At 41.9% G+C, this 21,916-nt stretch overlaps 1 protein-coding gene across 1 annotated transcript in view; it reads left to right on the forward strand.

The window, feature by feature from the left end:
* The first annotated feature begins 3,049 nt into the window (after positions 1-3,049).
* The window catches only part of MMP2 (matrix metallopeptidase 2), a 35,364-nt gene continuing 16,497 nt past the window's right edge, over positions 3,050-21,916 (forward strand). The window contains exons 1-6 of the mRNA XM_032195553.1: positions 3,050-3,384; positions 7,975-8,201; positions 10,262-10,410; positions 12,503-12,631; positions 14,237-14,410; positions 20,349-20,522. Of these exons, the coding sequence (XP_032051444.1) occupies positions 3,241-3,384; positions 7,975-8,201; positions 10,262-10,410; positions 12,503-12,631; positions 14,237-14,410; positions 20,349-20,522 (997 nt within the window). The 5' untranslated portion in view covers positions 3,050-3,240. The remainder of the gene's footprint in view (positions 3,385-7,974; positions 8,202-10,261; positions 10,411-12,502; positions 12,632-14,236; positions 14,411-20,348; positions 20,523-21,916) is intronic.

Genomic DNA, 21,916 nt, shown 5'->3' on the forward strand with positions numbered 1-21,916 from the left:
GCTTGTAATTGTGTTCGCTCTCTGTAGCTAATCCAGAGGTAGCAACTCTGTGCATGGACAAAAGTATCTTGCAGAGTGAGTATTAAGGCAAGAGATGATTCAGCTCTTCCATGAAGCAGGTAGATGGCCTTATGGTACCTTCTCAGGGGGGCTTATTCTTCTGCCTCTTCATTGGCTTTTTACTGTTTTCCCCTTCCTTTTACCTTCCAGGAATCAGTTCACTAATTGCCAGCCAGCATAAGAGGAAACCTCTTCAGAGCTTGGAACGACAAGGAGCAGTTATGAAGTAAACATTAACAGCAGTCAAACTGTACTCTGTAAATATCAGAATATATCAACTCAGGTGTTTAAGGGCTTATCTGAGAACAGAAAACACACCATAGCGTGCCGTTTCAAATTCAGCAGACTGGTAGGACCATGGAGTAATTCAGGCTGTAACAGTCTCTGGAAGTCATCCGGCCCAACCACGGGCTCAAAACAAAGGCAGCCCTGAGGCCCAAGAGCAAGAGGAGCTCCCTACTCCCAGGATTTAGCATCACTGCAGTCCTCACCTGAAAAAACATCACCTCCATAGCCCTGTGAGAACAGGATGGTCCTATGGAACTCAAAGAGAAGCATAAGGAAACAAGAAACATTTTATCCCAAGCTTAGTGATGCAATGCTAGGACTTCTACTCTTGGCTAGGACCTCGTGAATTGCTACTGCTCCCATGTGATAATGGATGACACCACCTTTCAGGGAACAGTCAATATCCAGGTTCTCCCCAGTGCCCCTAAATCCAGTATTCCATCGCCCATTATGCTTCCTAATTGCACATAACTCACGTAACTGCTCGCCAGCTGAAGCTGTCCCAGGAAAGCAGTTTGCCAGCAAACCCCAACTGAAGGTGAGAAACACTGTTCCACAGCAGATCCACATCTGTTGCTTTTTTTTTTAAGAAACCGTATTTAAAAGGTGCCCTACACCTACTGCTGGCAAAGATAAGAAACTAAATACAGCAAGATTCTCAAGCTGCAGGGATCTCACAGCCCATTCACAAGTGTCCCCATCCGTTTCTGATTCCTCATTCACTGGGACACGTGGAGAATGCCTGGGCATTCCTGAGACTTCAGGGAGGCCTACAAGCACAAGGGGAAAGTGCCAGGACACACTTGGCTTCAAACGGCTTCACTGCAGTACCCTTCAAAGCAAAAGCTACTAAGCCATCTTACAAGACATGAAAGCTCCTACAGAAATGACGTGGCTTGTATGCTTTAAGATTTACAGCAGCCCTCGACCTACTCCACAGCAGAGATAACTGCAGAGCCTTGCAGCATAGCACGCAATATTTTTACTTGCTTCATTAAGGATAAGATAAGAGTAACTTGGCACATCTAGTGAGTCTTTCCTAGCTTTTGCTCTCCTGCAGTTTTGTGTAGCCAGACCCAAATAGAAGCTGTCATCACAAACAAGGCAGGAGAGCCGTTCCCCACAACAAAAAGCAGGGCTGTGGAAAAACGTGATCACATTTTCAGAGCTGCCATTTATTAAGGCAAAGCTTGGAAAAGAAGAGGATGTAATTGCAAAGCTGAACCATTAGGGGAAAGTCGTTCATTGTAACTCAGGTGCTTTTAGGATCATATGTGAAGGGTGGGAGAGCTACCTGCTTACAAAGAGAGCCCCACTCATGTTCAAAGCTCCTGCAGCTCCTTCTTCTCCTCGAGCATTACGTGCTGCTTCCCACGGCTGGTTCAGCCAGTGGCTGGCCGTACAGCTGCAGTGCCTGCTTTTCACCAGAGCTGCATGGGCAGCAAAAGCTCCTGGGAATGCTCCTCCCTGAAGTGCCTGGCCCCCAGTTTGAAATCGATCATTTGGTTCACAGGCGATGGGCTGCAGCTGGCAGAACAGCTCCACGTTAGTTAAGTCGAAGAACTGTCAATATCAAATCCCAAAGTATTGTTAACACATAACCGAACAGCAGCAAAATATTTCCTTTTCATTAAGAGCCCTACTTGGTAGAGATCGTTGTATCCAGATGCATTTTGCTCAACAACATTTAGGGGAAAGGTGCTGCAGCCCTCCTGACATAGGGCTCAGAGGAACCCTGGTGGCTGCACTCGAGTTTAATAGGAACTGCTCCGTGCCAGCTGGCTGGCCAGAACACAGTTTGCATTCATGCAGAATTGCCAGCCTCCCATCTTAAAAACTCACGAGGAAAGCCCCTACGATTGAGGACGTTCAACTAGAATAACATTTAGCTTGTAATAACACCTCCAAGCTGGCGATATTGTGAAGGACAGAGTAAGAAGCTTAGCCATGACAGTGGCCATACTTGCACCAAAATTTCAGATGAAGGCAGCTGCACCAATGGGCCAAACTCACGCCACAAGCCCTGAATTTGGCACAATTCCCCCAGCTCCAGCCGTTGAGCACAACTTCTCATTGGAGAATTTGCCCGATTCTCTCTTACCCCACAGAGAGTCAAAGGTGACCCGCCACACACATGGTGGCAAAGCCTCGAGCTGGCTACAAACACCGCACCGATCCGGCCCCAAGAGCCTCACCCAGAGCTCGGCACCCACGTTCTGCACCGAGCAGGGAGGGAGCGGTGCCAGTGCCCCGTGCCGGTGAGCCCCACGCACACAGACCTGGGGCTTGTGCAGCAGGAGGGGGACGAGAAGCCTCGCACTGCTCCATGCAGGGGCTGCCTCAAAGTACGTGATCCAAGTGGTTACTGAGGGGTAGGAGTGTAACCATATATATGGCTAAGGCAGGTTGTGATGTCTGTGGCAAGAATATGGGCTAAAAATAATGCAAATACTTCAGCAGGAAAACGTTTTGTTTTGTTTTGTTTTTTAAATTTAAGATTTACATCGGACACTTCAATATGAAGTATGGTCTTGCCTTTTGCTGCTCTCTGGCATTACTAACTGCTCTCATACATGCAAATGAAGAAAAAAATGTGCCTCTTTCGGGAGTAATGAGTATCTGCCTGTTGCTACCTTAAAATCACAGCAATCACATCTGGTAACTGCCTTTTCTCATGTTTCCACTAGTTTTCAGACTTCCTCTTGTGGTAGCTTGAGACTGCGCATCTGGATGTTTTAAACATACAAAGGAATTGCTAGAGCAAGCAAAAGAGAAAACGGTGCAGAGAGTTAAGATGTGTATATAAGCAACTGGTGTACTGTGCAGCTAAAGTAACTGACAGGCAGTCAGGAAAAAGCTTTTTCCAAAGAGGACAGCACAAGTTTAGGCAGAATGAAGACTCACATTGTCTTTGGCTTAGTTTTTAAAGTCCTATTAATCCAAGTGTATCTTTTTAGCAAAACTTTAGCTGCACCGTCACCAATCATTAAGTTTCCGGGAGACAGCACTCCAAAAACAGACAAAGAACTAGCAGTGGTAAGTGTTGGTTTCATCTTTGCTTCAGATTTATATTGTTGTTTCATAAGCAGATGTTTCTTTCTTCTTTCAGCTGGGGCTAGGAAATGACTGCAGCATTCTCTCTCTAGAGTCTCTGGAAGCGCTCGCTAGCGAGCAAAGGTATCAGCTTTCAGAAGGGAAAACTAGAGCCAAGCAATGTTTCCTCTCTTAAAAATTTTAAAGACAGCAAAGAAAGTTGGTTTGTTTTGTGTTTTTTTTTTTTTTTTTGTTGTTTTTGTTTTTTTTTGTTTTTTCTTAAGTCTGAATGTATAACGTACAAAATAATGTCATTAAATCATCATGGCTGTAATCAACAGATTCCAATGGTAAGAGGGGAAAAGAGCAAATAGAAATGTCTGATTTTTGACTTAAATCAAACAGAACGGAGGGCTGTTGCGACTCACTTATGTAAACCTGGGCTTAATGCATGCATCACCCAGCTCTCAGGACTCTGCTTTCAGATTGTTTGCTGTGCATTGCATAAACAGCTTTAAGGGACAATTACAATTGAAAGCTAGCTCGAGTTTCATGAGCCATTATGACTACTTCTGACTTCAAAAACCAAAAAAACTCAGACATTTAAAGAAATAGTCTTTTCTAAATTCAATCTGGAACAAAAAAAAAAAAAAAAAAAAAAAAAAGGAGTTTGGATTTTTGAAAGTGACATTAGCAAATTATGGCCATAACTCTACAGCGTTTTATTCTAACCTGATTTTAGCCCTGTGGACCTTCATAAAAGTGACATTATGGGAAAGTCCATTTAAGGGGAGATTGAGATGGATTAACCTTATTTTAGCATGTAAATTATAGATATCTCTCTTCTTCAGCAGCGATCCCATATTAAGAAAGATTGAGATAAATTATTCTTATTTTAGTATATAGAGGCTTGAACGTTGGTCACTTTTCTTGAGGAGCTGGTGTGCATCCTGGGAAAGCTTGCCAGGTTAAAGAAGGTCTGGGGGAGGGTAGAGAGACTTTCCAGATGGGGGCTGTCGTGGAAAGTTTAAGAAAAACAGACAAAACAGACCCAAAAAGGGCACTCCTCAGCCCTTAACTAAACACATTCACCCAGGCTTTTGTCTTGGCAGCATGGCAGCCAGGGGATGGGGGGCAGCATGTGTGGGAGAGGAGAGTGGGGTCAGACATGTCTAATGGTAATTTAACCACCCTGAAATAATCTATTTTCTTAGACACAGTCAGGCTTTTATTCAATAACAGCAATCCACATCTCCCCTCGTCTCTGTTTCTTTCAAACAACCTATTTATTATGTGTACTCAGAGGAAAATTACAAGCTGCTTTAACACTGCACTTCTTCTTTGTCTTTCTGGTTGTGTCCCTGGGTAAAGCTCACTGGCTGCCTTTCTCTCACCCCCTCCGCCCGCACAGCCCCAGCACTCAGCATCAGGACACAAATTGCTATGTTGCAGCTGGACCCCGTTTCATTAATGGGCTGGATCAAAATTCCTCATCACCACAGCTCCCTGCTGACTCTGGGGAAACTGAATTTCGCAGCCTAGGCCAAGATGTGGTTTACACAGACACTACATTTCCTTCAGGATTCTCTCCTCATAGAACAGCTGGTTATGTTCATTTCTCATCTTCACTAAAATCTCCATTTTAGGAAAAACTGAGAGGGGGTTAGCTTGTTATTTAGAATCCTACCAAATACAATTCTTTATCATGCCTCATTTTCTATTTTTTTCATTCTATACCATGCCTGCAAACCTAAAATGGCAAGAGCAGCATCCTGCTTCTTCAGTAAACTTCAGTTCTGATGTACAGTCTGTGCTATGTCATGGTACGTCATTGGCAGATACAAACAGAGGGTAAGACAAAAAATATCAAAACTACATTACAACCAGGATAGGAGCAGATGCTCTAAACAGGTCTGTTTGATCACGTTCTTGGTGCATTGCACAGAAAGCCACAAGGCCCCACTAGCTCTGAGCAGAGACTTACTGGTAGCAATGGTGAAACCATTACTTGCCAGTGCTGCAGCCCTCACTGGAGAAATACCACATCAGAAGACATTGTTATAAAAATCATAAAGTCTTAGCATAGTCTATGCTTAGTCAGGAGGTGACTGGAGGACCTCCTGAAGGAAATGGTGTAACATCTTGATTAAATCCTTTCTCTGAGTAAACTCCGAGCCATTTCCTAGGCAGGGTAGAATGAGGTACTCCAGGACTTAACAAAAAGGTTGGTGCAATCCATGTCCTGACCAACTGCAATCATCAAATACCCTTTCCTGTTTTGCTGATGTAGAGGTCTTACCCCCCATCTTCTGGGTGAAATTCAGTCAATTAACTACATAAAGTAAGGTTTCCCTCGGAAATAACTCAAATCACAAAGATTCACATGTGCTGTCATTCTGTCAAACTTCTTGGATTCCTTGGTTAAAGATAATTCTCTATAATATTTCAGATACATTTTTGGAAAGTACACCTTTACCTTATCTATTTGGGTTTCTTTCCTGCCATGGATTTGTAGTTAATATGTTGGGTACAGTACCTGCAGCATGCTTCTTCCTCTCCTGTGTTACTGGTAACCTTTCTGTCTAGCAGCATCACCGGCCACAGCATCCCTGAGCTCTGTGCCTCGCTCAGCACCAGTGTGGGATGCCCTCACAGCAGTTTGGGAACACCTGCCATTGGACATGGCTGTAGCACTCCCTTTAGAGCTAGGCACACAGTAAAGCAACCCTAAACTGCAGCCTGCGGTTCCTGAAATCTCTGTGCACATAGAAGAGAATGGCAAAGTTCACTGTTGGATAAAGCCTACAGCACCAGACTGTTAGTCAAGCTGTTTGGACTCTGTGATAGAAAATTATTAGATGGCAGTAGGTAATTAGCATTCAGGATGCTCCCAAACTAACATCTTCACCTGAAGCCATTTATCTACTCTTCAGTGCGGATGTGCATCCAGCAATCTAAAGCTGTACCTGTGCTGAACAATGTGATTGAGCTGGCCTTTCTAACAGTCCAAGCAATGGCAACAACTTGAACTAGAGGTTTTCCGAAATTCAGTTTGGATCCCAACGCTGAAGCCAACACCCCTAAGTAGCCAGCAGCCTGTTTGGCCATATCTGTTAATCTCCAGTTAGGAATAGAGTTGATTAAGGATTTTACACAGTTGCTGGAGATATAAGTGGAAATTTTCTTGTTTGCTTTGTGTGAGGGGTCACGCTGTTACTTGGAATGGCAATGTTTTCATGGCAGCTCTCACCACGTGCTAGAGGCTGCCAGACATTCCTGCAGGGTTGGTCCCTGCCTGAGGAAGTTCAGTTATTCTGGCAGTCAACGCTGAATTTAAGGAGAAAAAACTACTAAACCCTAAATTGTTTGTGTGAGCTCACTTGTGTACTGCACAGAAGGTGGGGAACACGTATGGATCCTCAGGGCCACAGCTGCCTACCTTCAGTTTAGTTTAACATAAATACAGCGTTTATCAGCACATATTTGAAAAGTAAGGCTGCTGAACTGTAACTGCTACCAGGGAACAGACTGCCCCCCTGCCCCTCTGGGATGGGGCAGCACATCACAGGAGGCAGATTTAACACAAGTGGAACCACAGTGGTGTGTCTGCAAAGTGCATCCAGAGGCTCAAAGGCATGAACTGATGCCTCACCTGCTCTTTGCCTCATTTCTTTCTTTCTTTCTTTCTCTCTTTCTTTCTTTCTTTCTCTCTTTCTTTCTTTCTTTCTTAACTGAGCTACATCTCCTAATTAGGTGACTAAATCAGGTGATTGCCAATCAAAATGGGAACTGAAAAAGACTTGGGTGGATGTTATTTTGGAGAAGAGATCAAAGTAATGGACTTCTGCTGCCTTTTTAATGCTTTACGACCACTGTTTTCTAAGGAGAGAAAACATGGTCATATGTCACCACAGACACACCAAAAGGCCCAGCCTAACAATTGCTGGAGCACTCGATGGTTTTTAAAGCATGCAGATATTGTTTGGCCACTCTGTCCAGGCAACTGAGATGTTTCAAAAGTCTTTGCAACGGCTGACTCAAAACCAAACACACACAACATTTAAATAGCTTTATGTGGTTTGAATAAACAATGCTGTTTTGTGTTTGTTTGTTTTTTTTTTTTTCCTTTTCAATTAATGTGCTCTCATTTGTGTGATTGCTTTGATACCTTAACTTGACAAGTTTCTCAATATTCCTCAGAGTCTTCCAGGAAAAAAAAAAATACACCAAATCTAAAACTGTAAGCAGATTTATACATCATAAGGAAACCAAAAAAGATAAACTCATTTTTACTTTGTAGTTTTACATTAAAGCTCTATGCTCTACTTATTAATAAAGCAATTCATTAAGTAAAGGTGATAGCTAAAAGTGGAAATGATTGCTTAATTAGCAATGTTGTGTGATCAAGGATGGTTTGTGTCAATTAAGGCGATTCTGCTGGTATCTCGGTTACTAATAGGAATTTTGAAAAGAAAACTTGCAAATTACAGATGGAAAGCTAACATGGAATCACAGTTTGTATTTGTAATGATTACCTATCACTTTTATGAATCTTAAAGTTTTTGTTCTGTGCCTATTTTTTTTCCCTTCAAGCAATACCTGAATAAGTACTATGGATGCCCAAAAGACAATTGCAATTTATTTGTACTGAAAGATACCTTGAAGAAAATGCAGAAATTTTTTGGGCTGCCCGAAACAGGAGACTTGGATCAAAATACAATTGAGACGATGAAGAAACCCCGCTGTGGTAACCCAGATGTGGCCAATTACAACTTCTTTCCAAGAAAGCCAAAATGGGAAAAGAACCACATAACATACAGGTACTGCCTGACGATGCGGGGTGTTGCTCGTACGTAACCAGAGCACTTTTAAGAAGTAGTGCCTTTGAACAAGGCACTTTGAAGCAGGGAAGTTGTTTAGCAGCCTACAGAGGATTCCTTGAATTATGATCTCCTTGTGTTTGGACAACTCCTAGATGCTTGAGCAAACATTGAAATTTCTAATTGTAAAGGTTCAGGAATAATCATCTAAAACTCAGTTTTCTGGTTCTGGATGGAACTAAAGAGATTTTGGTTTTCTCCGCTCTGCTGCAAGCATCCTACGGGATCTAGAGCAGCAGTCCCATGTGCTTTGTGGGACTGCAAGACTTACAAACTGTAGAGGATGTGGAGGAGGACACAGTCCTCCACATTCAGCAGCCATAAAAATGGAGATCACCAAATAAACTTTAAAATAAAACAAGCATTATTTGCTTATCAGCTTACAGTATTAAACAATCACAAACCCAATGAAATGAAATTCACCTTCTGTGGCCAGCCAATGAGAAAAAAAGTAGTATGCAACAAAGGGAGCAAACAATTCTACCAAATTTAAAATTAAGATCTTTCCCTATTAAACAGATGATCTAACAACATGAGGAACATGAAAACTTAGGCAATATAGTATTAAAATTTAGGCAACATAGTATTAAAATAGTATGCCCAGTATATGCATTATTTCTAAGAGTTCAGAAATGCCCACTTATGAACACAGAAATTTCTAATTGCTAAGCTGCAGTCAATTGCCACAGCCTGGCAAAGCACCATGCTTAATTAATCCACTGTTTCCATACCCTGTACTATGGCAAATGCAAGGGATTTCAGCCCCAATGAAAGAAGGCTGTGCCATCACACCGTTGTTTGGGGATCTAAGCAGCCTCAAAATTGCCTCACAGACCAAGCACATAGATGTGAGCAGCAGTTAGAGGTCAGGTGAAATGATTTAAAGCAAACCTATTGCAATAGGTTCAGCATATTTTCATTTTTAACTCTTGTCCTAGAGGGTTATGGACCAATATAGCTCTTACTGAAGTCCATAATAAAAACATCCCATTGGCTCAAGTGGGCTAGGACAGAACCTTTGGCAGGACAGAACAAACAGCAAATTTGTCTTAGGTGCATGACCTGGTGTGCTGCTGCCTCACGAGTTACGACTCAACACATCCTGCATTCTGGGACCATTTAATGAATGCTGAAAAAACCTGTGGCAGCTCTCACAGCTCCATATGGCTGCTATGCCTCCTCTGATAATGTTATCCCTATGCGTGAAGTAGTTTCATCCCTTACACACAACAGCAGAAAAGGGTCAGAAACTTTTCTTTACACAGCTGTTAGCTGGCTGTAATACAAGGCACTAATAAGTCCAATCAGCACATATATATTAAAATATATATATATTTATGAGTTTTCCCTTTTTTTAAGTCAGGTGTAGGGCCTTATCCCACATGCTTTAACCTCGTGCTTCCTCATATATCCTACCACCAGTGTAACCAACGCACTGGTGGAGACTTAATATTCACTTGGCAAAAAACAATACATAGCTAGTTATGAAGGTGAGGGAGAAGGGCTGCTTTTTTCTTGATATTAGAGAAAAAACAATCCAGCCTTGAGACTTTCAGAATTATATTGAGCTTTTTTTTCTGGCAGCTAAATCTTATGAATCAGGGATGTGCTGGTATGTTCAGGTCTAAAGTGAGAGCATGACCTGTGAGCTCATTATGTAGGTCCCAAAAATGTCAGTCTCACATCTAACCAAGTGAAAGAACATGAGGTGTTGTCTTGCCAGCACCAATGCAAATCCCTGAATATTTTGTGCACGGCCAATGCCACGCAACTTTCACAGCCTCTGTCTAAATAATTCATGGTGCTGTGTCGATTCCAAAGGAAAATAAATAGTAAGTGCCACATCTAAACACGCCTCTGAAGCAGCGTGAAGTCCAGACCTCACATGGAGCAGTGTTACCTCTTAACCCCTTTCCAAGTCTGTTCAGCATTAAGATCAGTAAGCAACAAATACTGGGAGGAGGCTTATGTGTTTCTTAACTCTTCCTTTTACCTCGAAGGATTATAGGCTATACCCCGGATTTGGATCCCGAGACAGTAGATGATGCCTTTGCCCGAGCCTTTCAAGTCTGGAGTGATGTCACACCGCTGAGATTTAACCGAATACATGATGGAGAAGCAGACATTATGATTAATTTTGGCCGATGGGGTATATTTTTCTGTTTTTCCATATGTTTTTGGTTTTGTTCCTTTCATTAATCCTTAGTATTGGAATGACTTACCCTCAATAAGTAGTACCCGTGAGCCTTTCTGGCAAACCTTGTCCTAGTTTGCACTTGGCTTACACAGGCTAGGATCTAATTTCACTTTTTTTCTTTTTTATATGAGAGTCAGAGAAAAATATTTATACAATATCCTTATTCTATATTTATCTTTCCAAAAGAGAATTGCTAGGGGCAACGTTTTATTTCTAAATTTACAAATCAGAAATAAAAACAGGAAATATTGGTACAGATCTTCAGATGATGCGAGCTGGCATCCCGCCACAAAAAAGAATGAAAAGCCATCGTAGCCTTCATTTGTAGCTCCATGCTCAGTTTTCCAGTAGTAGCGGCAGAGGTCCTAACGTATGGGACCTTAAAAATGGATTTGATCCTTTCAATTTTAACTCCATAGCTGGTCTCTGTTCTTTAGCATAGCAAACTGAAGACTTTCAATACATTCTTTGGTTTTGAAAAATTTCAAAACATGGATCTTAAGCTAAATTCTGGCTTTTGCTCAGCTGATGAGCAACTTGATTCATTTTAGATGTACATGCCTTCTCAATTATTTTTGGTTTCCTCTGAAAGAGCATACATAACTGTTCAGTGTATACCTGAGGCATTTTAGCTTCTTACAGGCAGTCATAGAATTTTTAATACTAATGAAGATACTTGTACAGCCAGTCACTTGGGAGGTAGACTTGGGAAGTGAAGTGAACAGTTCAAAGAATAAGAGAGCTCTTTGTAAAAGCCTCCATTTCAAGCTGGTTTTCTTTGCTTTAGCTACTGATGAGTTGACCTCAAAAGCTTCAGAGATTCTGTACAGAACCCAAAACTTCAGATCCTCATCCAGGCTGGCTTGGTTCACAAGAAAGAAGTCTTACAAAAGCAGAAGTGTTCCTGCTGATTTCAGTACTTGCTGATTATACTCAGCTCAGAAATAGTGGGGGAATTTCTCCCACATTCATTCATCCTTATCACCTTACTGCCTACAGATTCACAGGAGTTGGGACATCCCCAATGCTGTTCATTTTTAAGCGAAGTATGGGAGTGAAGTATCTAAATTCATGTCAAAATCTCACTCCCTGAACAACTGACACAGTAGCCTACTGAAATGAATGAACTGAACTAGTATTAAGAGGCTGACAGCAGCATGAAATCAGTGTAACAGAATAGAGAATCAAGCCTGTGTATTGAAGGCTTCTGCTAAATGGCAAGCCATCAGACCAAAAGGCCTGAAATGATGCAACTGGAGATGCTGGCAGCCAGCTTTGAAGCACAGGTCACTGCGGTGGGGAAGCTATGAATACCAGGGTTATGCCCTTGCCAGCCTGCCTTACCCACATGCGGTGTACTTCCAAGAAAAGCCTACAGTGCAATTACAGGAGAGCTACTTAAAATGCTGTTGCCCTGTGAGCAGCCTGAGTCTCGGAGTGGTTGATGTGGAAGAGGGATAGGCTCATTCAGAGGACGCAGGGCGCTGAATAAGAGCTAGCTTTCCAGATGCTCACTGCTGAGAAACATGCAGATCATTTGCTTTCCTGCTTAAATAGTCGGTATCCTGTGCAAAGAAAAGAGCACAGCAGTCTGAGGCACAAAAGCAGCCTGCAACAAGAAGTCTGCCTTTACCTTAAAGTCTGTGCTAGGGACCAAAACAAGTACTCCAAAAAATCTCTCTCATTCACAACATTTATTGTATAGCTCCTACCAGTCTCCACAGAGAAGTAACAGTGTGCATGCAGTCGTACATCCAATGTACTACATTTCACTGCTCTTCTCAGCCTTTGAGTCCCTTCCACAATACTTGCGATATATAAAACAACACGCTCTGACAACCACAGGACTGTCACTTCATGTTCTCTGTAAGAATTGGCTTCCTGTCTTCCAGTTCAGTCTTGCCAGCCCAGCCCATACCACTCACTAGAATATTCTGCTGCTGCCTTGGGTGGGAAAGTACATACGATAATCATTATTCATGTACACACTCTGACAGAGTTGAGGTCATTAGAAACTGCTTTATTTGTCTGCTTTCTCCTGCAGAACATGGCGATGGCTATCCGTTTGATGGCAAAGACGGTCTCCTGGCTCACGCCTTCGCGCCGGGGCCAGGAATTGGAGGAGACTCCCATTTTGATGATGATGAACTGTGGACTCTTGGAGAGGGGCAAGGTACCAAACTTAAATGCTTCAGAACATATGGTCTGCTGACTGCTCTGCTTTAGCGCTGCTTCAGGCACTGCATTAAAATGTTTTCATTGACACAACAATAAATGTTAGGGAAAATATTCCTACAGATGAAAATTAATTCACACAATTTAAATTGTTCTCTACACAATGCTTATGTAATTCCTGACTGTTCCATAGGATTTCCCTTTCTGTTCCTGTACCATTACCCCTTGAAAAAAAATGAATTAATAAGAGGCCTGATGCTGCACAAAGGGTGGGAAAAGTACAAAGCCAGGACTGTGATTCTGAATGCTTCAGTGCACAAGCGGCAATACCTTGTTCACTTGTAAGAGGCGTCCAGCGCTTTTCTGCTGACCTCCCCTTTATGATGACTTAAACTGTGGCTCCGGTCTTTAAAAATGGAACCATCTGCCTGAATAAGAATGTACATACTCATGGCGTTTGTCATAAACAAATGAAATATAAATCCCTCATGCCGAGTGGATTAAGAACAACTCCAAGTGTCCTTAGCAGGCAGTTGGCCACTGCCTTTTACAATGAAGCAACTGAAGTCCAGAGACCATCACCTGACCTAGACAAACAAGACCAAGCATTAGTAGTTTGGAACATGTTTTATTCTGCCTAGACTTCACCACAATCATATATTACTAATTATATTTCTCTTACTGTAAAATAAATTGGAAATCTTAGAATAAGAATGCAAATTCATGTTTACTTTTCATTTCAAAATCCAGTTTTCTCAGCTGTCCTCCCACTGAAAAAATAATTGAACTTTAATACCAAAATAGTCAAATTCCCTCTGTTTGGCTTTCTTTTGACTTTAGCAGAACCTCAACTGGTGTCTGTAGTAACTGGGCTGGATTCCTGCCTCAGAACAATAACGAACAGGAGGAAACTGTTTTCTGTATCACTGGATATACTGCTTAGGTAGTTCCTGCTACTAGAAGTGCTATGGATAAGCGAGTTATTTGTACAGTAACGTATGCTAGAGCACCAGCACTGCAGTCTTAAGAAAAAAATGTTTACGTGTGACAAATGGAAATAAAACCTGGGAGCAGGGTGTGCCTGCATTACCACCATATCCCCCAGTGCAGCAGATCTTGTTCAAGTCAAATTGCAAATACCGATGTGGTTTATGAGGCACAAGGCATAGTCAAGCTCATGCTCAACTGGAACCTTTCAAACTATACTGAACACTTTAGACCACATTACCAAAGAGGCTAAATTACTAAATGTATTAATGGCATGTTTAGAAGTTTGCATTGCCATAGTAACAACAACATATATATTTTTCTGGGCTGATTTTAAGGCCTGTTCGTTCTAACACTTCACCATGAGTAATATCTATGTAATTCTCTCAAAATTACCAGTTATTATTTCAGCTCTGATCATCTTGCCAATAGAGAGACTAACAGCATACAGAATTTCAAAGTGGAAATCCACATTACATTTCTGTATCAGTATTCTCCAGAGGAAAAAAAAAAAAAAAAAAAAAAAGAAAAAATAGGAGAAAGAAAAACAGGTCCAGAGACTAATTTTGATATTGGTCGGTGACTAATTTCCCCATTGCATCTGTTCTCTTTGCAGTGGTTAGAGTGAAGTATGGAAACGCAGATGGAGAATACTGCAAGTTTCCCTTCTGGTTCAATGGTAAGGAATACAACAGCTGCACAGACGCAGGACGCAGTGACGGGTTCCTCTGGTGTTCCACAACAAAAGACTTTGATGCAGATGGCAAATATGGCTTCTGTCCCCATGAGTGTAAGTGGAAGTTTTTTTTCAAATGTTTTGCTCCCTGATAGGTTGGTCCCTACTTGCTTTGTTTATCCCTTCTCTCTGTACTTTTTCCATCTCCTTTCTGGTAGACCTAGATTTATTGATCTTTAGTATCTCCATTTTAACACTCCCTAAAGAATCCCTCAGTGTAGAAGAATTTGTAACTGACAGTGACGCAAGGCCCAGTCCTCTCCTTAAAACCAAGGACACACTGAAGACGTGCCTGAAGCACACAGGCCCCCCGTACACATCAGGGATACAAAGGTTCCGTTTCACAACCCGGGAGCAACCAACCACATTTTAAAATAAGGATAGGGACAAACTCAGAGATAAAGCACACTAAAGGACCAAAATCTCTCCCCAGATCACAAGCCATTCCACTAACAATTGCAATGGCATCTCCTTCAAGAGCAGCAACTGAAAAAGCCTGACAGTTCAGGAGGAACCCCGTTAAGCCAAGTCTCTGTAACCTCACGTACCAAGTGACCGGTTTTAGCAACTGCTCGCCCAGGCCACCTGAGTCTGGGAGCCCTCTTTGGGCAACATGACACTGTTAGTGTCACAACAACCCTTTAAATGTCCTTTGACTGCTTTTCAAAATGAAAATGATTGAATTGCAAGTGGATGTCCATGCTGGTACAAAGTCATTAATAAATTGGCGCACTGCTAATTGCTAGCTAGGAGAGCACTCACGTTTTGAGTTTAGGGTTTTGTTTCAACGTCTGCCTTAGTACTCTTACTCATGGAGCAGCTCCAGTCGTTCACTTTAGGTACAGGAACACTGTCAGAAATCCTAATTCTGTGTCAGCATCTGTACAAAAAGTGGGTCTAAGACAGCTAAAATCATACTGAATTTTCAGCTTTTTGAAATCTGAACAGAATCCTTGGCTTTACAAGCAATTTATTTTGCAATCGGACTTTTAGGAAACACTCATTTGCAGATTAGACAAGTTGTGTAGTGCTGTCATGCAGCCGTAACTTTATATAAAATACACATAATATCATTAACATGAAATTATATGATAACGTGTTTCCTGCTAAGCATCAGGAGTGTATTCATACACTTGAAACTCTTGATGAACCCACTGGATACAAGATTTCAGCTAATTCATTACTGTGCAAGCATTACTTTGATCTTCTGTATAGCACACAGCAGGAAAACTTTAGAGAAGCAAGGAAGTATAACTAGCTGTAGCTGCAGTGCTGACTTACCAGAAGAGAGAAGAGCAGAGACTCGAAGGGGCTTTTAACCATTTGTGCCATCTCCTGATTGCCAGCTCCAGTGCTGGCACCTGCATTGCCGTACACTCCCCATACTGCAGTTTCCCATATCCATTTTTGCCCTTTGTACACAACCAGTTGCTATCAGCTTTTGGCAGCAGGCAGTGTTTCCTCACTCCTGTTACCTGACATCCTTAGCAATGGTCCCACAGCATCACTAGATCTCCTGCCTGCTACTGCTAGCGCATAGCAAGTAACAGCAGGGCTATGAAAGAGATCAAAACAGAACAGTGGAACTTCTGTTAGACTTGTGCTAATCCTGGTTGGAATAACAGTGCTAAATTTATTTATAAAGTTATGGCTACATGAAGTAGGAGGAAAGAGAATGCAGATTGCTTAAAGAAAGTTAGTGATGCTTAAAATGCCAAGATAACAAAATGAGACATGGTCAGGGTTTTGCCAGGACAAGAATGCACAAGCACAGCCTGACACGTCCCAGGAAGCCTCAGCAAATACTGTAGAAACACGTGTGTGTTACTCTGCATGTGTCAGTTAAGTACACTTTTTTTTTTTTTTTTTTTTTTTTTTTTTTTACAGATCACAAATATGCATGTGTAGAAAAAGTTTGCATACCCTGTTTTCAAAAGTTCTTTGCTATCTCTGGTTTAGTGTTGTAGCCAAACACTAAACAGATGGGGAATTTCTCAAGTTTAGTTTCAGGATTGTACACTTTCCAGTATAAGTTTTTCTGTATTATCATGGCAGCAGTTGGCAAAGAAAATCTCTTGTGGAATATAATCAGTCTTCTAGCCCTACTATGATTTAAAAAAAAAAGTTTAGTTTTGTTTTTTATTTCCAAAAACCTGATTGCTCATTATATGTCACACCACGGTAGATCCCAGCTCTCGATAACAGCTATTTAGGACTATAGCAGGTAAACAAGCAGGGGTATGAACTTTTAACAGATTTCGGTTAATCAAAATATATATATGTAATTATCTACATCCCTTTCAGAACTAGCCTCTTTAGCCTAACATTTACTTGAGTACATTGCATGCATGCACGCAACCACAGAATCATTCTTTCCTCAGACTTTGTCATCTCCTTCGTTCCCCATATTTCCTCAACTCTTCCCTCTCAAAGGTTAATCCTTCCAGCTTGAAAAGTGCAGAAGTGGGTTTATTCTTTTAAAACACATGAAATTGTATCTTCATTCCTCAGATACTGTAGGAATGAAGCCCAAATTATAGGTAGCTGGACAAACAGGCATTCACACACCATGACTGATACCTTTGTAAAACCCTAGAACTGGATGAGACAGAAAATGTGAGCAGTGAAGCACTCTCAGTAAGTTGTTCAAGAGTTGGTTCAAAAAATTGGTGTTCCTGGAAATGCTTGTGTCAAGGTTTCTGAAACGGAACAGAAGGGTTTCAGCCTTTTGTTTCTGATGTAATTGTTTTGCAAGATCCTTGAGCAGTTATGCACAGATGTTTCTTATTAAATTCAGAGCAGTATTGTTCACTCATTATTCCAAGACTCCATTTGCTAACCCCTGCTAATAAATTCAGATAGGGAAGGATTTACATCATATAGCCTGTGTTGGGGGCAACATTCCTAGTTGTCAGTGTTTGTTCCTCCGCCTTTTAATTCACCAAAGTTAGTTTCAGTTCTTCCCAATACGCCACACTGCACATTTGGAAACACTTTCCTTAGGGCTGTGGTACTGCACCAGGCCTTTCTAAAGTTAATCTCAGGTCTGCATCCTAATTTTGTAGCCTGATTCAACTATGTTTCCAAAGCAGAATAAGGGAAAGTAGAAAGTTACCCACCTACTACATGAGTCTTACGTAGATGTGTGGAACCTCTCCTTTGCCATATAGGATCCAAGGGCACTGAATCACTCTACCAAACTCCACTAACACTACAGGGAGTTTGGGCTCCTAACTTTTGTCCTCCAACACCTACCATTGCTGCTAACTGCCTAACTCCACAACCTCCCCTATGAAGGAGAGATGCCCACCCTAACCCTAATCAGCTGGTCACACATCGCCGAGAGGTGGCTGGGGTTTAACCCAGCTTGGTTTTCCCTGTTATGCCATCTTTCACACCAAGACCTTCATTCAAGGCAGAAGGCTGGGTCAGACCAGCTCAGAACCCCAGGCAGCGTCCTGAATAGGAGCAACAGAAAAAGGTGGGCTGCTGGGCTTGCAGAGGAATCAAATACCTCCCTTGCACTGGACACTGATAAAACAGCCTGGCACTGCTGCTTGCCTGCTCTCCCAGGCAGAGCCCTCACCTCACACAGCTGCAGCTACCTCCACCTTAGGTCTGTGCCACTGGGTTTTGAGCAGCCTTCCAGCCCAAGGTTTCCTTGCATCACAGGAGGCTGATTTTTCTGGGAAGAACCACCAGCACAGCTCACGGATTAGCAGTGTCCAGTCTGAATCTGCTGTCACAGCTGTAGAACTTTACTAATTCTTAAATTGTTGAACTTGGCATGATGCAGAGCAAGAGTCAGGCCCTTTTAAAGATCTTACACGTCACTAAACCTTTTGTAATGTTTTGGGGGAAACTGATCTCGTCTCCTTAATTTTTGTTTATGTTAAAGCAAAGCCTCTTCCAGTTAATCAGGGAGCAGGAGGGCATCTTTGCAATCTTAAACCACGGAGGTTACCATCACGTGATGTTACCTCAAGCAAAATTAAAAGTTGTTTTCTGACTGTGACTCAGAAGGACTCCTTGCAAAGCAGTATGAGACCAACTTTCTATATGGTCTCTGCAACTGAGCCATGTTTAAACCAATCCTAAAAAAAATAAGCCATTAAAATACAGAGCGTGCCAGGTCTCGAGCTGGAAGCAGCTCATGTGGTAAATGAGTCATCTAAACAACTCAGCTTAATTCTGCTTTCCAAATCTATCATTAAAAAAAAAAAAAAAAAGCATCAGTATAAACATAATTCTAGTTAGTATGTTCCCTAACTTGTTTGTATTTTCCTTTTATTCTGTTACATTTGCAGCTTGTTCTTTGAGGAAGGCACAGTGTGTGTTGCAGTTACACTGATAGCACCTTTTGCCTAGAGACAGGACCTCTGAGGCTGCTTCCACGCGAAGGATGCTGGACACAGAGCTTGGCAGGATCAGAATTGCAAACTCACCCATGTGAGCCAGGCCTGCAGGGTCCAAGTCCTCTCCGTACTGGGACTGGAACTTATTTCAGTAGCCTGCTGGTTCATGCCCCTGATGCAGTGGCCAATTACTGATTTAAGTGGAAAAGGCAAAGTGAATCAATCACTCGTGTCACAACATCCCATCATCAGAACCATTCTCAGTTGCCCTTCAGCCTGGAAAGGTCTTGACTTTTTATTTATCCCTACTCTAAAAAGTGAAGCCTGTTCATAAACAATGTCTCTTCCCAGCAGTGCATCAGACTAAGCAAAGACAAAAACCATCAAAACCTACACAAAGACACTGGGGCTACAAGAGCTTTTTGGTCATCAGAAATGATAACAGCAAAGTTATAAACAAATTAGCAAGCCTTCCTGCATATGTGTTTGGGTTTTAGCTTTGGATTTAAATGGGGAATGAGAGAGAGGTGACCCCCTGGGCACCTTAAAAAGGCCACATTAGGTGTTCTTTATACTGGGAATTCATGCAGAGTTACTTCTTTTCAGGGTGCTGTTCTTAAATCTCAAGGAGAATTAGCATATGGCTGTACAGAGGATTTGTTTTGGTCTCAGTTCAGTGCAGGGCCTGACCCATTTTGTTGCCCTGAGGGCTTCCTCCCACCAGCATGTGGCACTCACAGACACTGAGGATTCCTGAAGGAGTGGCCAGGAGAAGAGACAGGCAGATTCAAAAGACATCAGATGCTCTGAGGCATCTGCATTTTCATAGAATTCCCTTTGGACTTTTTTTTTTTTTTTAAACCAGTACAGGATTACATGTATATCTGTCTTCCACTGGATATGCCAGAGAATTTACTAAAATCCCCGAACAGGTCCCAGAACTCCTGGCTCAGGCTAACTTATCCTTCTTCACCCACATGAGAGAATTGTGATTCTCAATGGTGAGCCCTGGGGACCTGTCTATGTATGTGCATGAACAACAAACACCCCCTAGAAGACCTATGGCTGCTTCAGCTACACTGGGGACCCTGACAAAGCAGGAGGCAGGAGGAGCCCCCAGTGTTCAGCTGGGTCGCAGGACTCCTGTTCTTCCTGTCTTGCTTATCTAGGGAGCGCCTGAGCCCAGCTGCAAGGACTCTGGAAGTGAGAAGCAAAGCCTAGGGGAAATGCCTCCAGGATATATCATCTGGCTAACTCTGCCATAAGCCAGCATCTTAAAGAAGCAGAAAACTTAAGCACAAGACAATTAGGAAAACCAATCTAGCCTGTCCATGGTTTTGTACGATGTTTACCATCCTAGCTAACATTCCAACAGCTTAGATTTTCTTCATTCTGAGTTCACTCATAGCGAGGTCTTCCTTTGTGCTCTTCATTCCCCTACTTGATAGACTGTAACAGCCCGTCTTCTCAAAGCATTTCCTTTTTGGTGTAAAATAGAGGTTTTAAGTGAGCAGCACTGCACACAATGCATAACTAATCACTGTCAAGACCTTCACACATCACCACTGGCACATTATGATTCCTTGTGGATATTGAGCATTGGGTATTGACATCTCCACCTTTTGGTTTCCCAACAGCACTTTTTACGATGGGTGGCAACGGCGACGGGCAGCCGTGCAAATTTCCCTTTAAATTTCAAGGCCAGTCCTATGACCAGTGTACAACAGAAGGCAGGACAGATGGGTACCGATGGTGTGGAACCACTGAAGACTACGATAGAGATAAGAAATATGGATTCTGTCCAGAGACTGGTAAGGGGAACGTTGTTTGTGGAACAGTCTCATTTGTCATTGGTTTAAGTAATGAAAATTGAAGGTTTTTGTTGTTGTTTTGTTTTACACATACACCAGAGCATGTAAAGGTCAATGAGTAAAGCACAGTTTACCCATTGGTGGCCAAGGAAGTAACTAAGACAAGCAATCTATTTAAAGTATACTGCATGTAGCATACAGCACTACACCAGACTTACAAGGGACACACGGAAGTCCTTGAACCATAGGAATGTTCACTGAGTAGACTACAATTTGTTAATGGCCCTGGAAGAGAAGTCTCATGTGACAGAATAAACCATGACTGATATTTTAGCTTATACCTGTCAATAAGTAACACTTAACATTTACATTGGAAAAAAAGGTAATCCTGTTTAGTATGGTAAGCTCCAGCTAATAGATCTTCTGAGCAGTTCGGGAGAACTAAGGGAAATGGTTTACCCAGAAAAATAAACATCTGCTTTCTTCACAGTTTTTGATATTCTGAAACTTGAATTTTACTACGTAGAAGAACAAAAATAATTTATAGCTTGGCAGGTGTTCAATTTAGGATATAGGCTATAGCCATAGCTATTTAGCTGCTGCAGTTCTAAAATCTCAGCCTTTTACCGGAGGCAAGGCACAGCTACGATCGTACATGACAGACCATAAACTTCAGCCCACCGCTGGCACAAAGGCCAGCTGAGAGCACACAGATGCACCCTGTATTTCAAGTCCTTTGAAAACAGCCTAGCAATTTCAACTGTGGGTTTGTATCAGTGTTTGGTTTCTTATTAATTCTGACATCCAGGTTTAACCCTTTAATTTTACCTTACAGATGATTTAAAAAAATAGAAATATAAAGGATCAAACTCAATATAACTTGCTACATAGTTAGGAAGGTAGAAATCTAAAGCATGGTCCAACAAGCAGAAGAACCAATGTATCTGGAATCAATACATCAAAACTCCTAGATAATAGAGTCTCTGTTACTGGAACAACAAAAGGGTTTAAGTTGTTCCTCCCTCCTCCCCCCCGGTATAAACTGTTATTGGCAGCTGTGCTCATTATTTCCTGGCTTATTAATTGTGATCAATAAATAATAATAATCAGGGAGACAACCAGCTTTACCTTTGTGCTGCTCTTCTGTACCTTCTAAGAAGACAGACTATAATTTGAAAGGAATTGTAATTCCAAAGAAAGTAATTCCTAGGTTGTATTCCTATTTAATTAACTCAATTAAATGAATTTCATATTTCTGTCATGTTTTTTGTGATACCTACTTCAACATGTAATTTTTGATTTAGTTTCATGCTCTTCCCTCCAGAAAATATTTGTATGTGCACATAGGCAAGTGTTTTTTCCTATATATTACTGCCATATGCTATACAGCTGAG

This window comes from Aythya fuligula, chromosome 12, assembly GCF_009819795.1.
Source record: "Aythya fuligula isolate bAytFul2 chromosome 12, bAytFul2.pri, whole genome shotgun sequence".
Taxonomy (NCBI): domain Eukaryota; kingdom Metazoa; phylum Chordata; class Aves; order Anseriformes; family Anatidae; genus Aythya; species Aythya fuligula.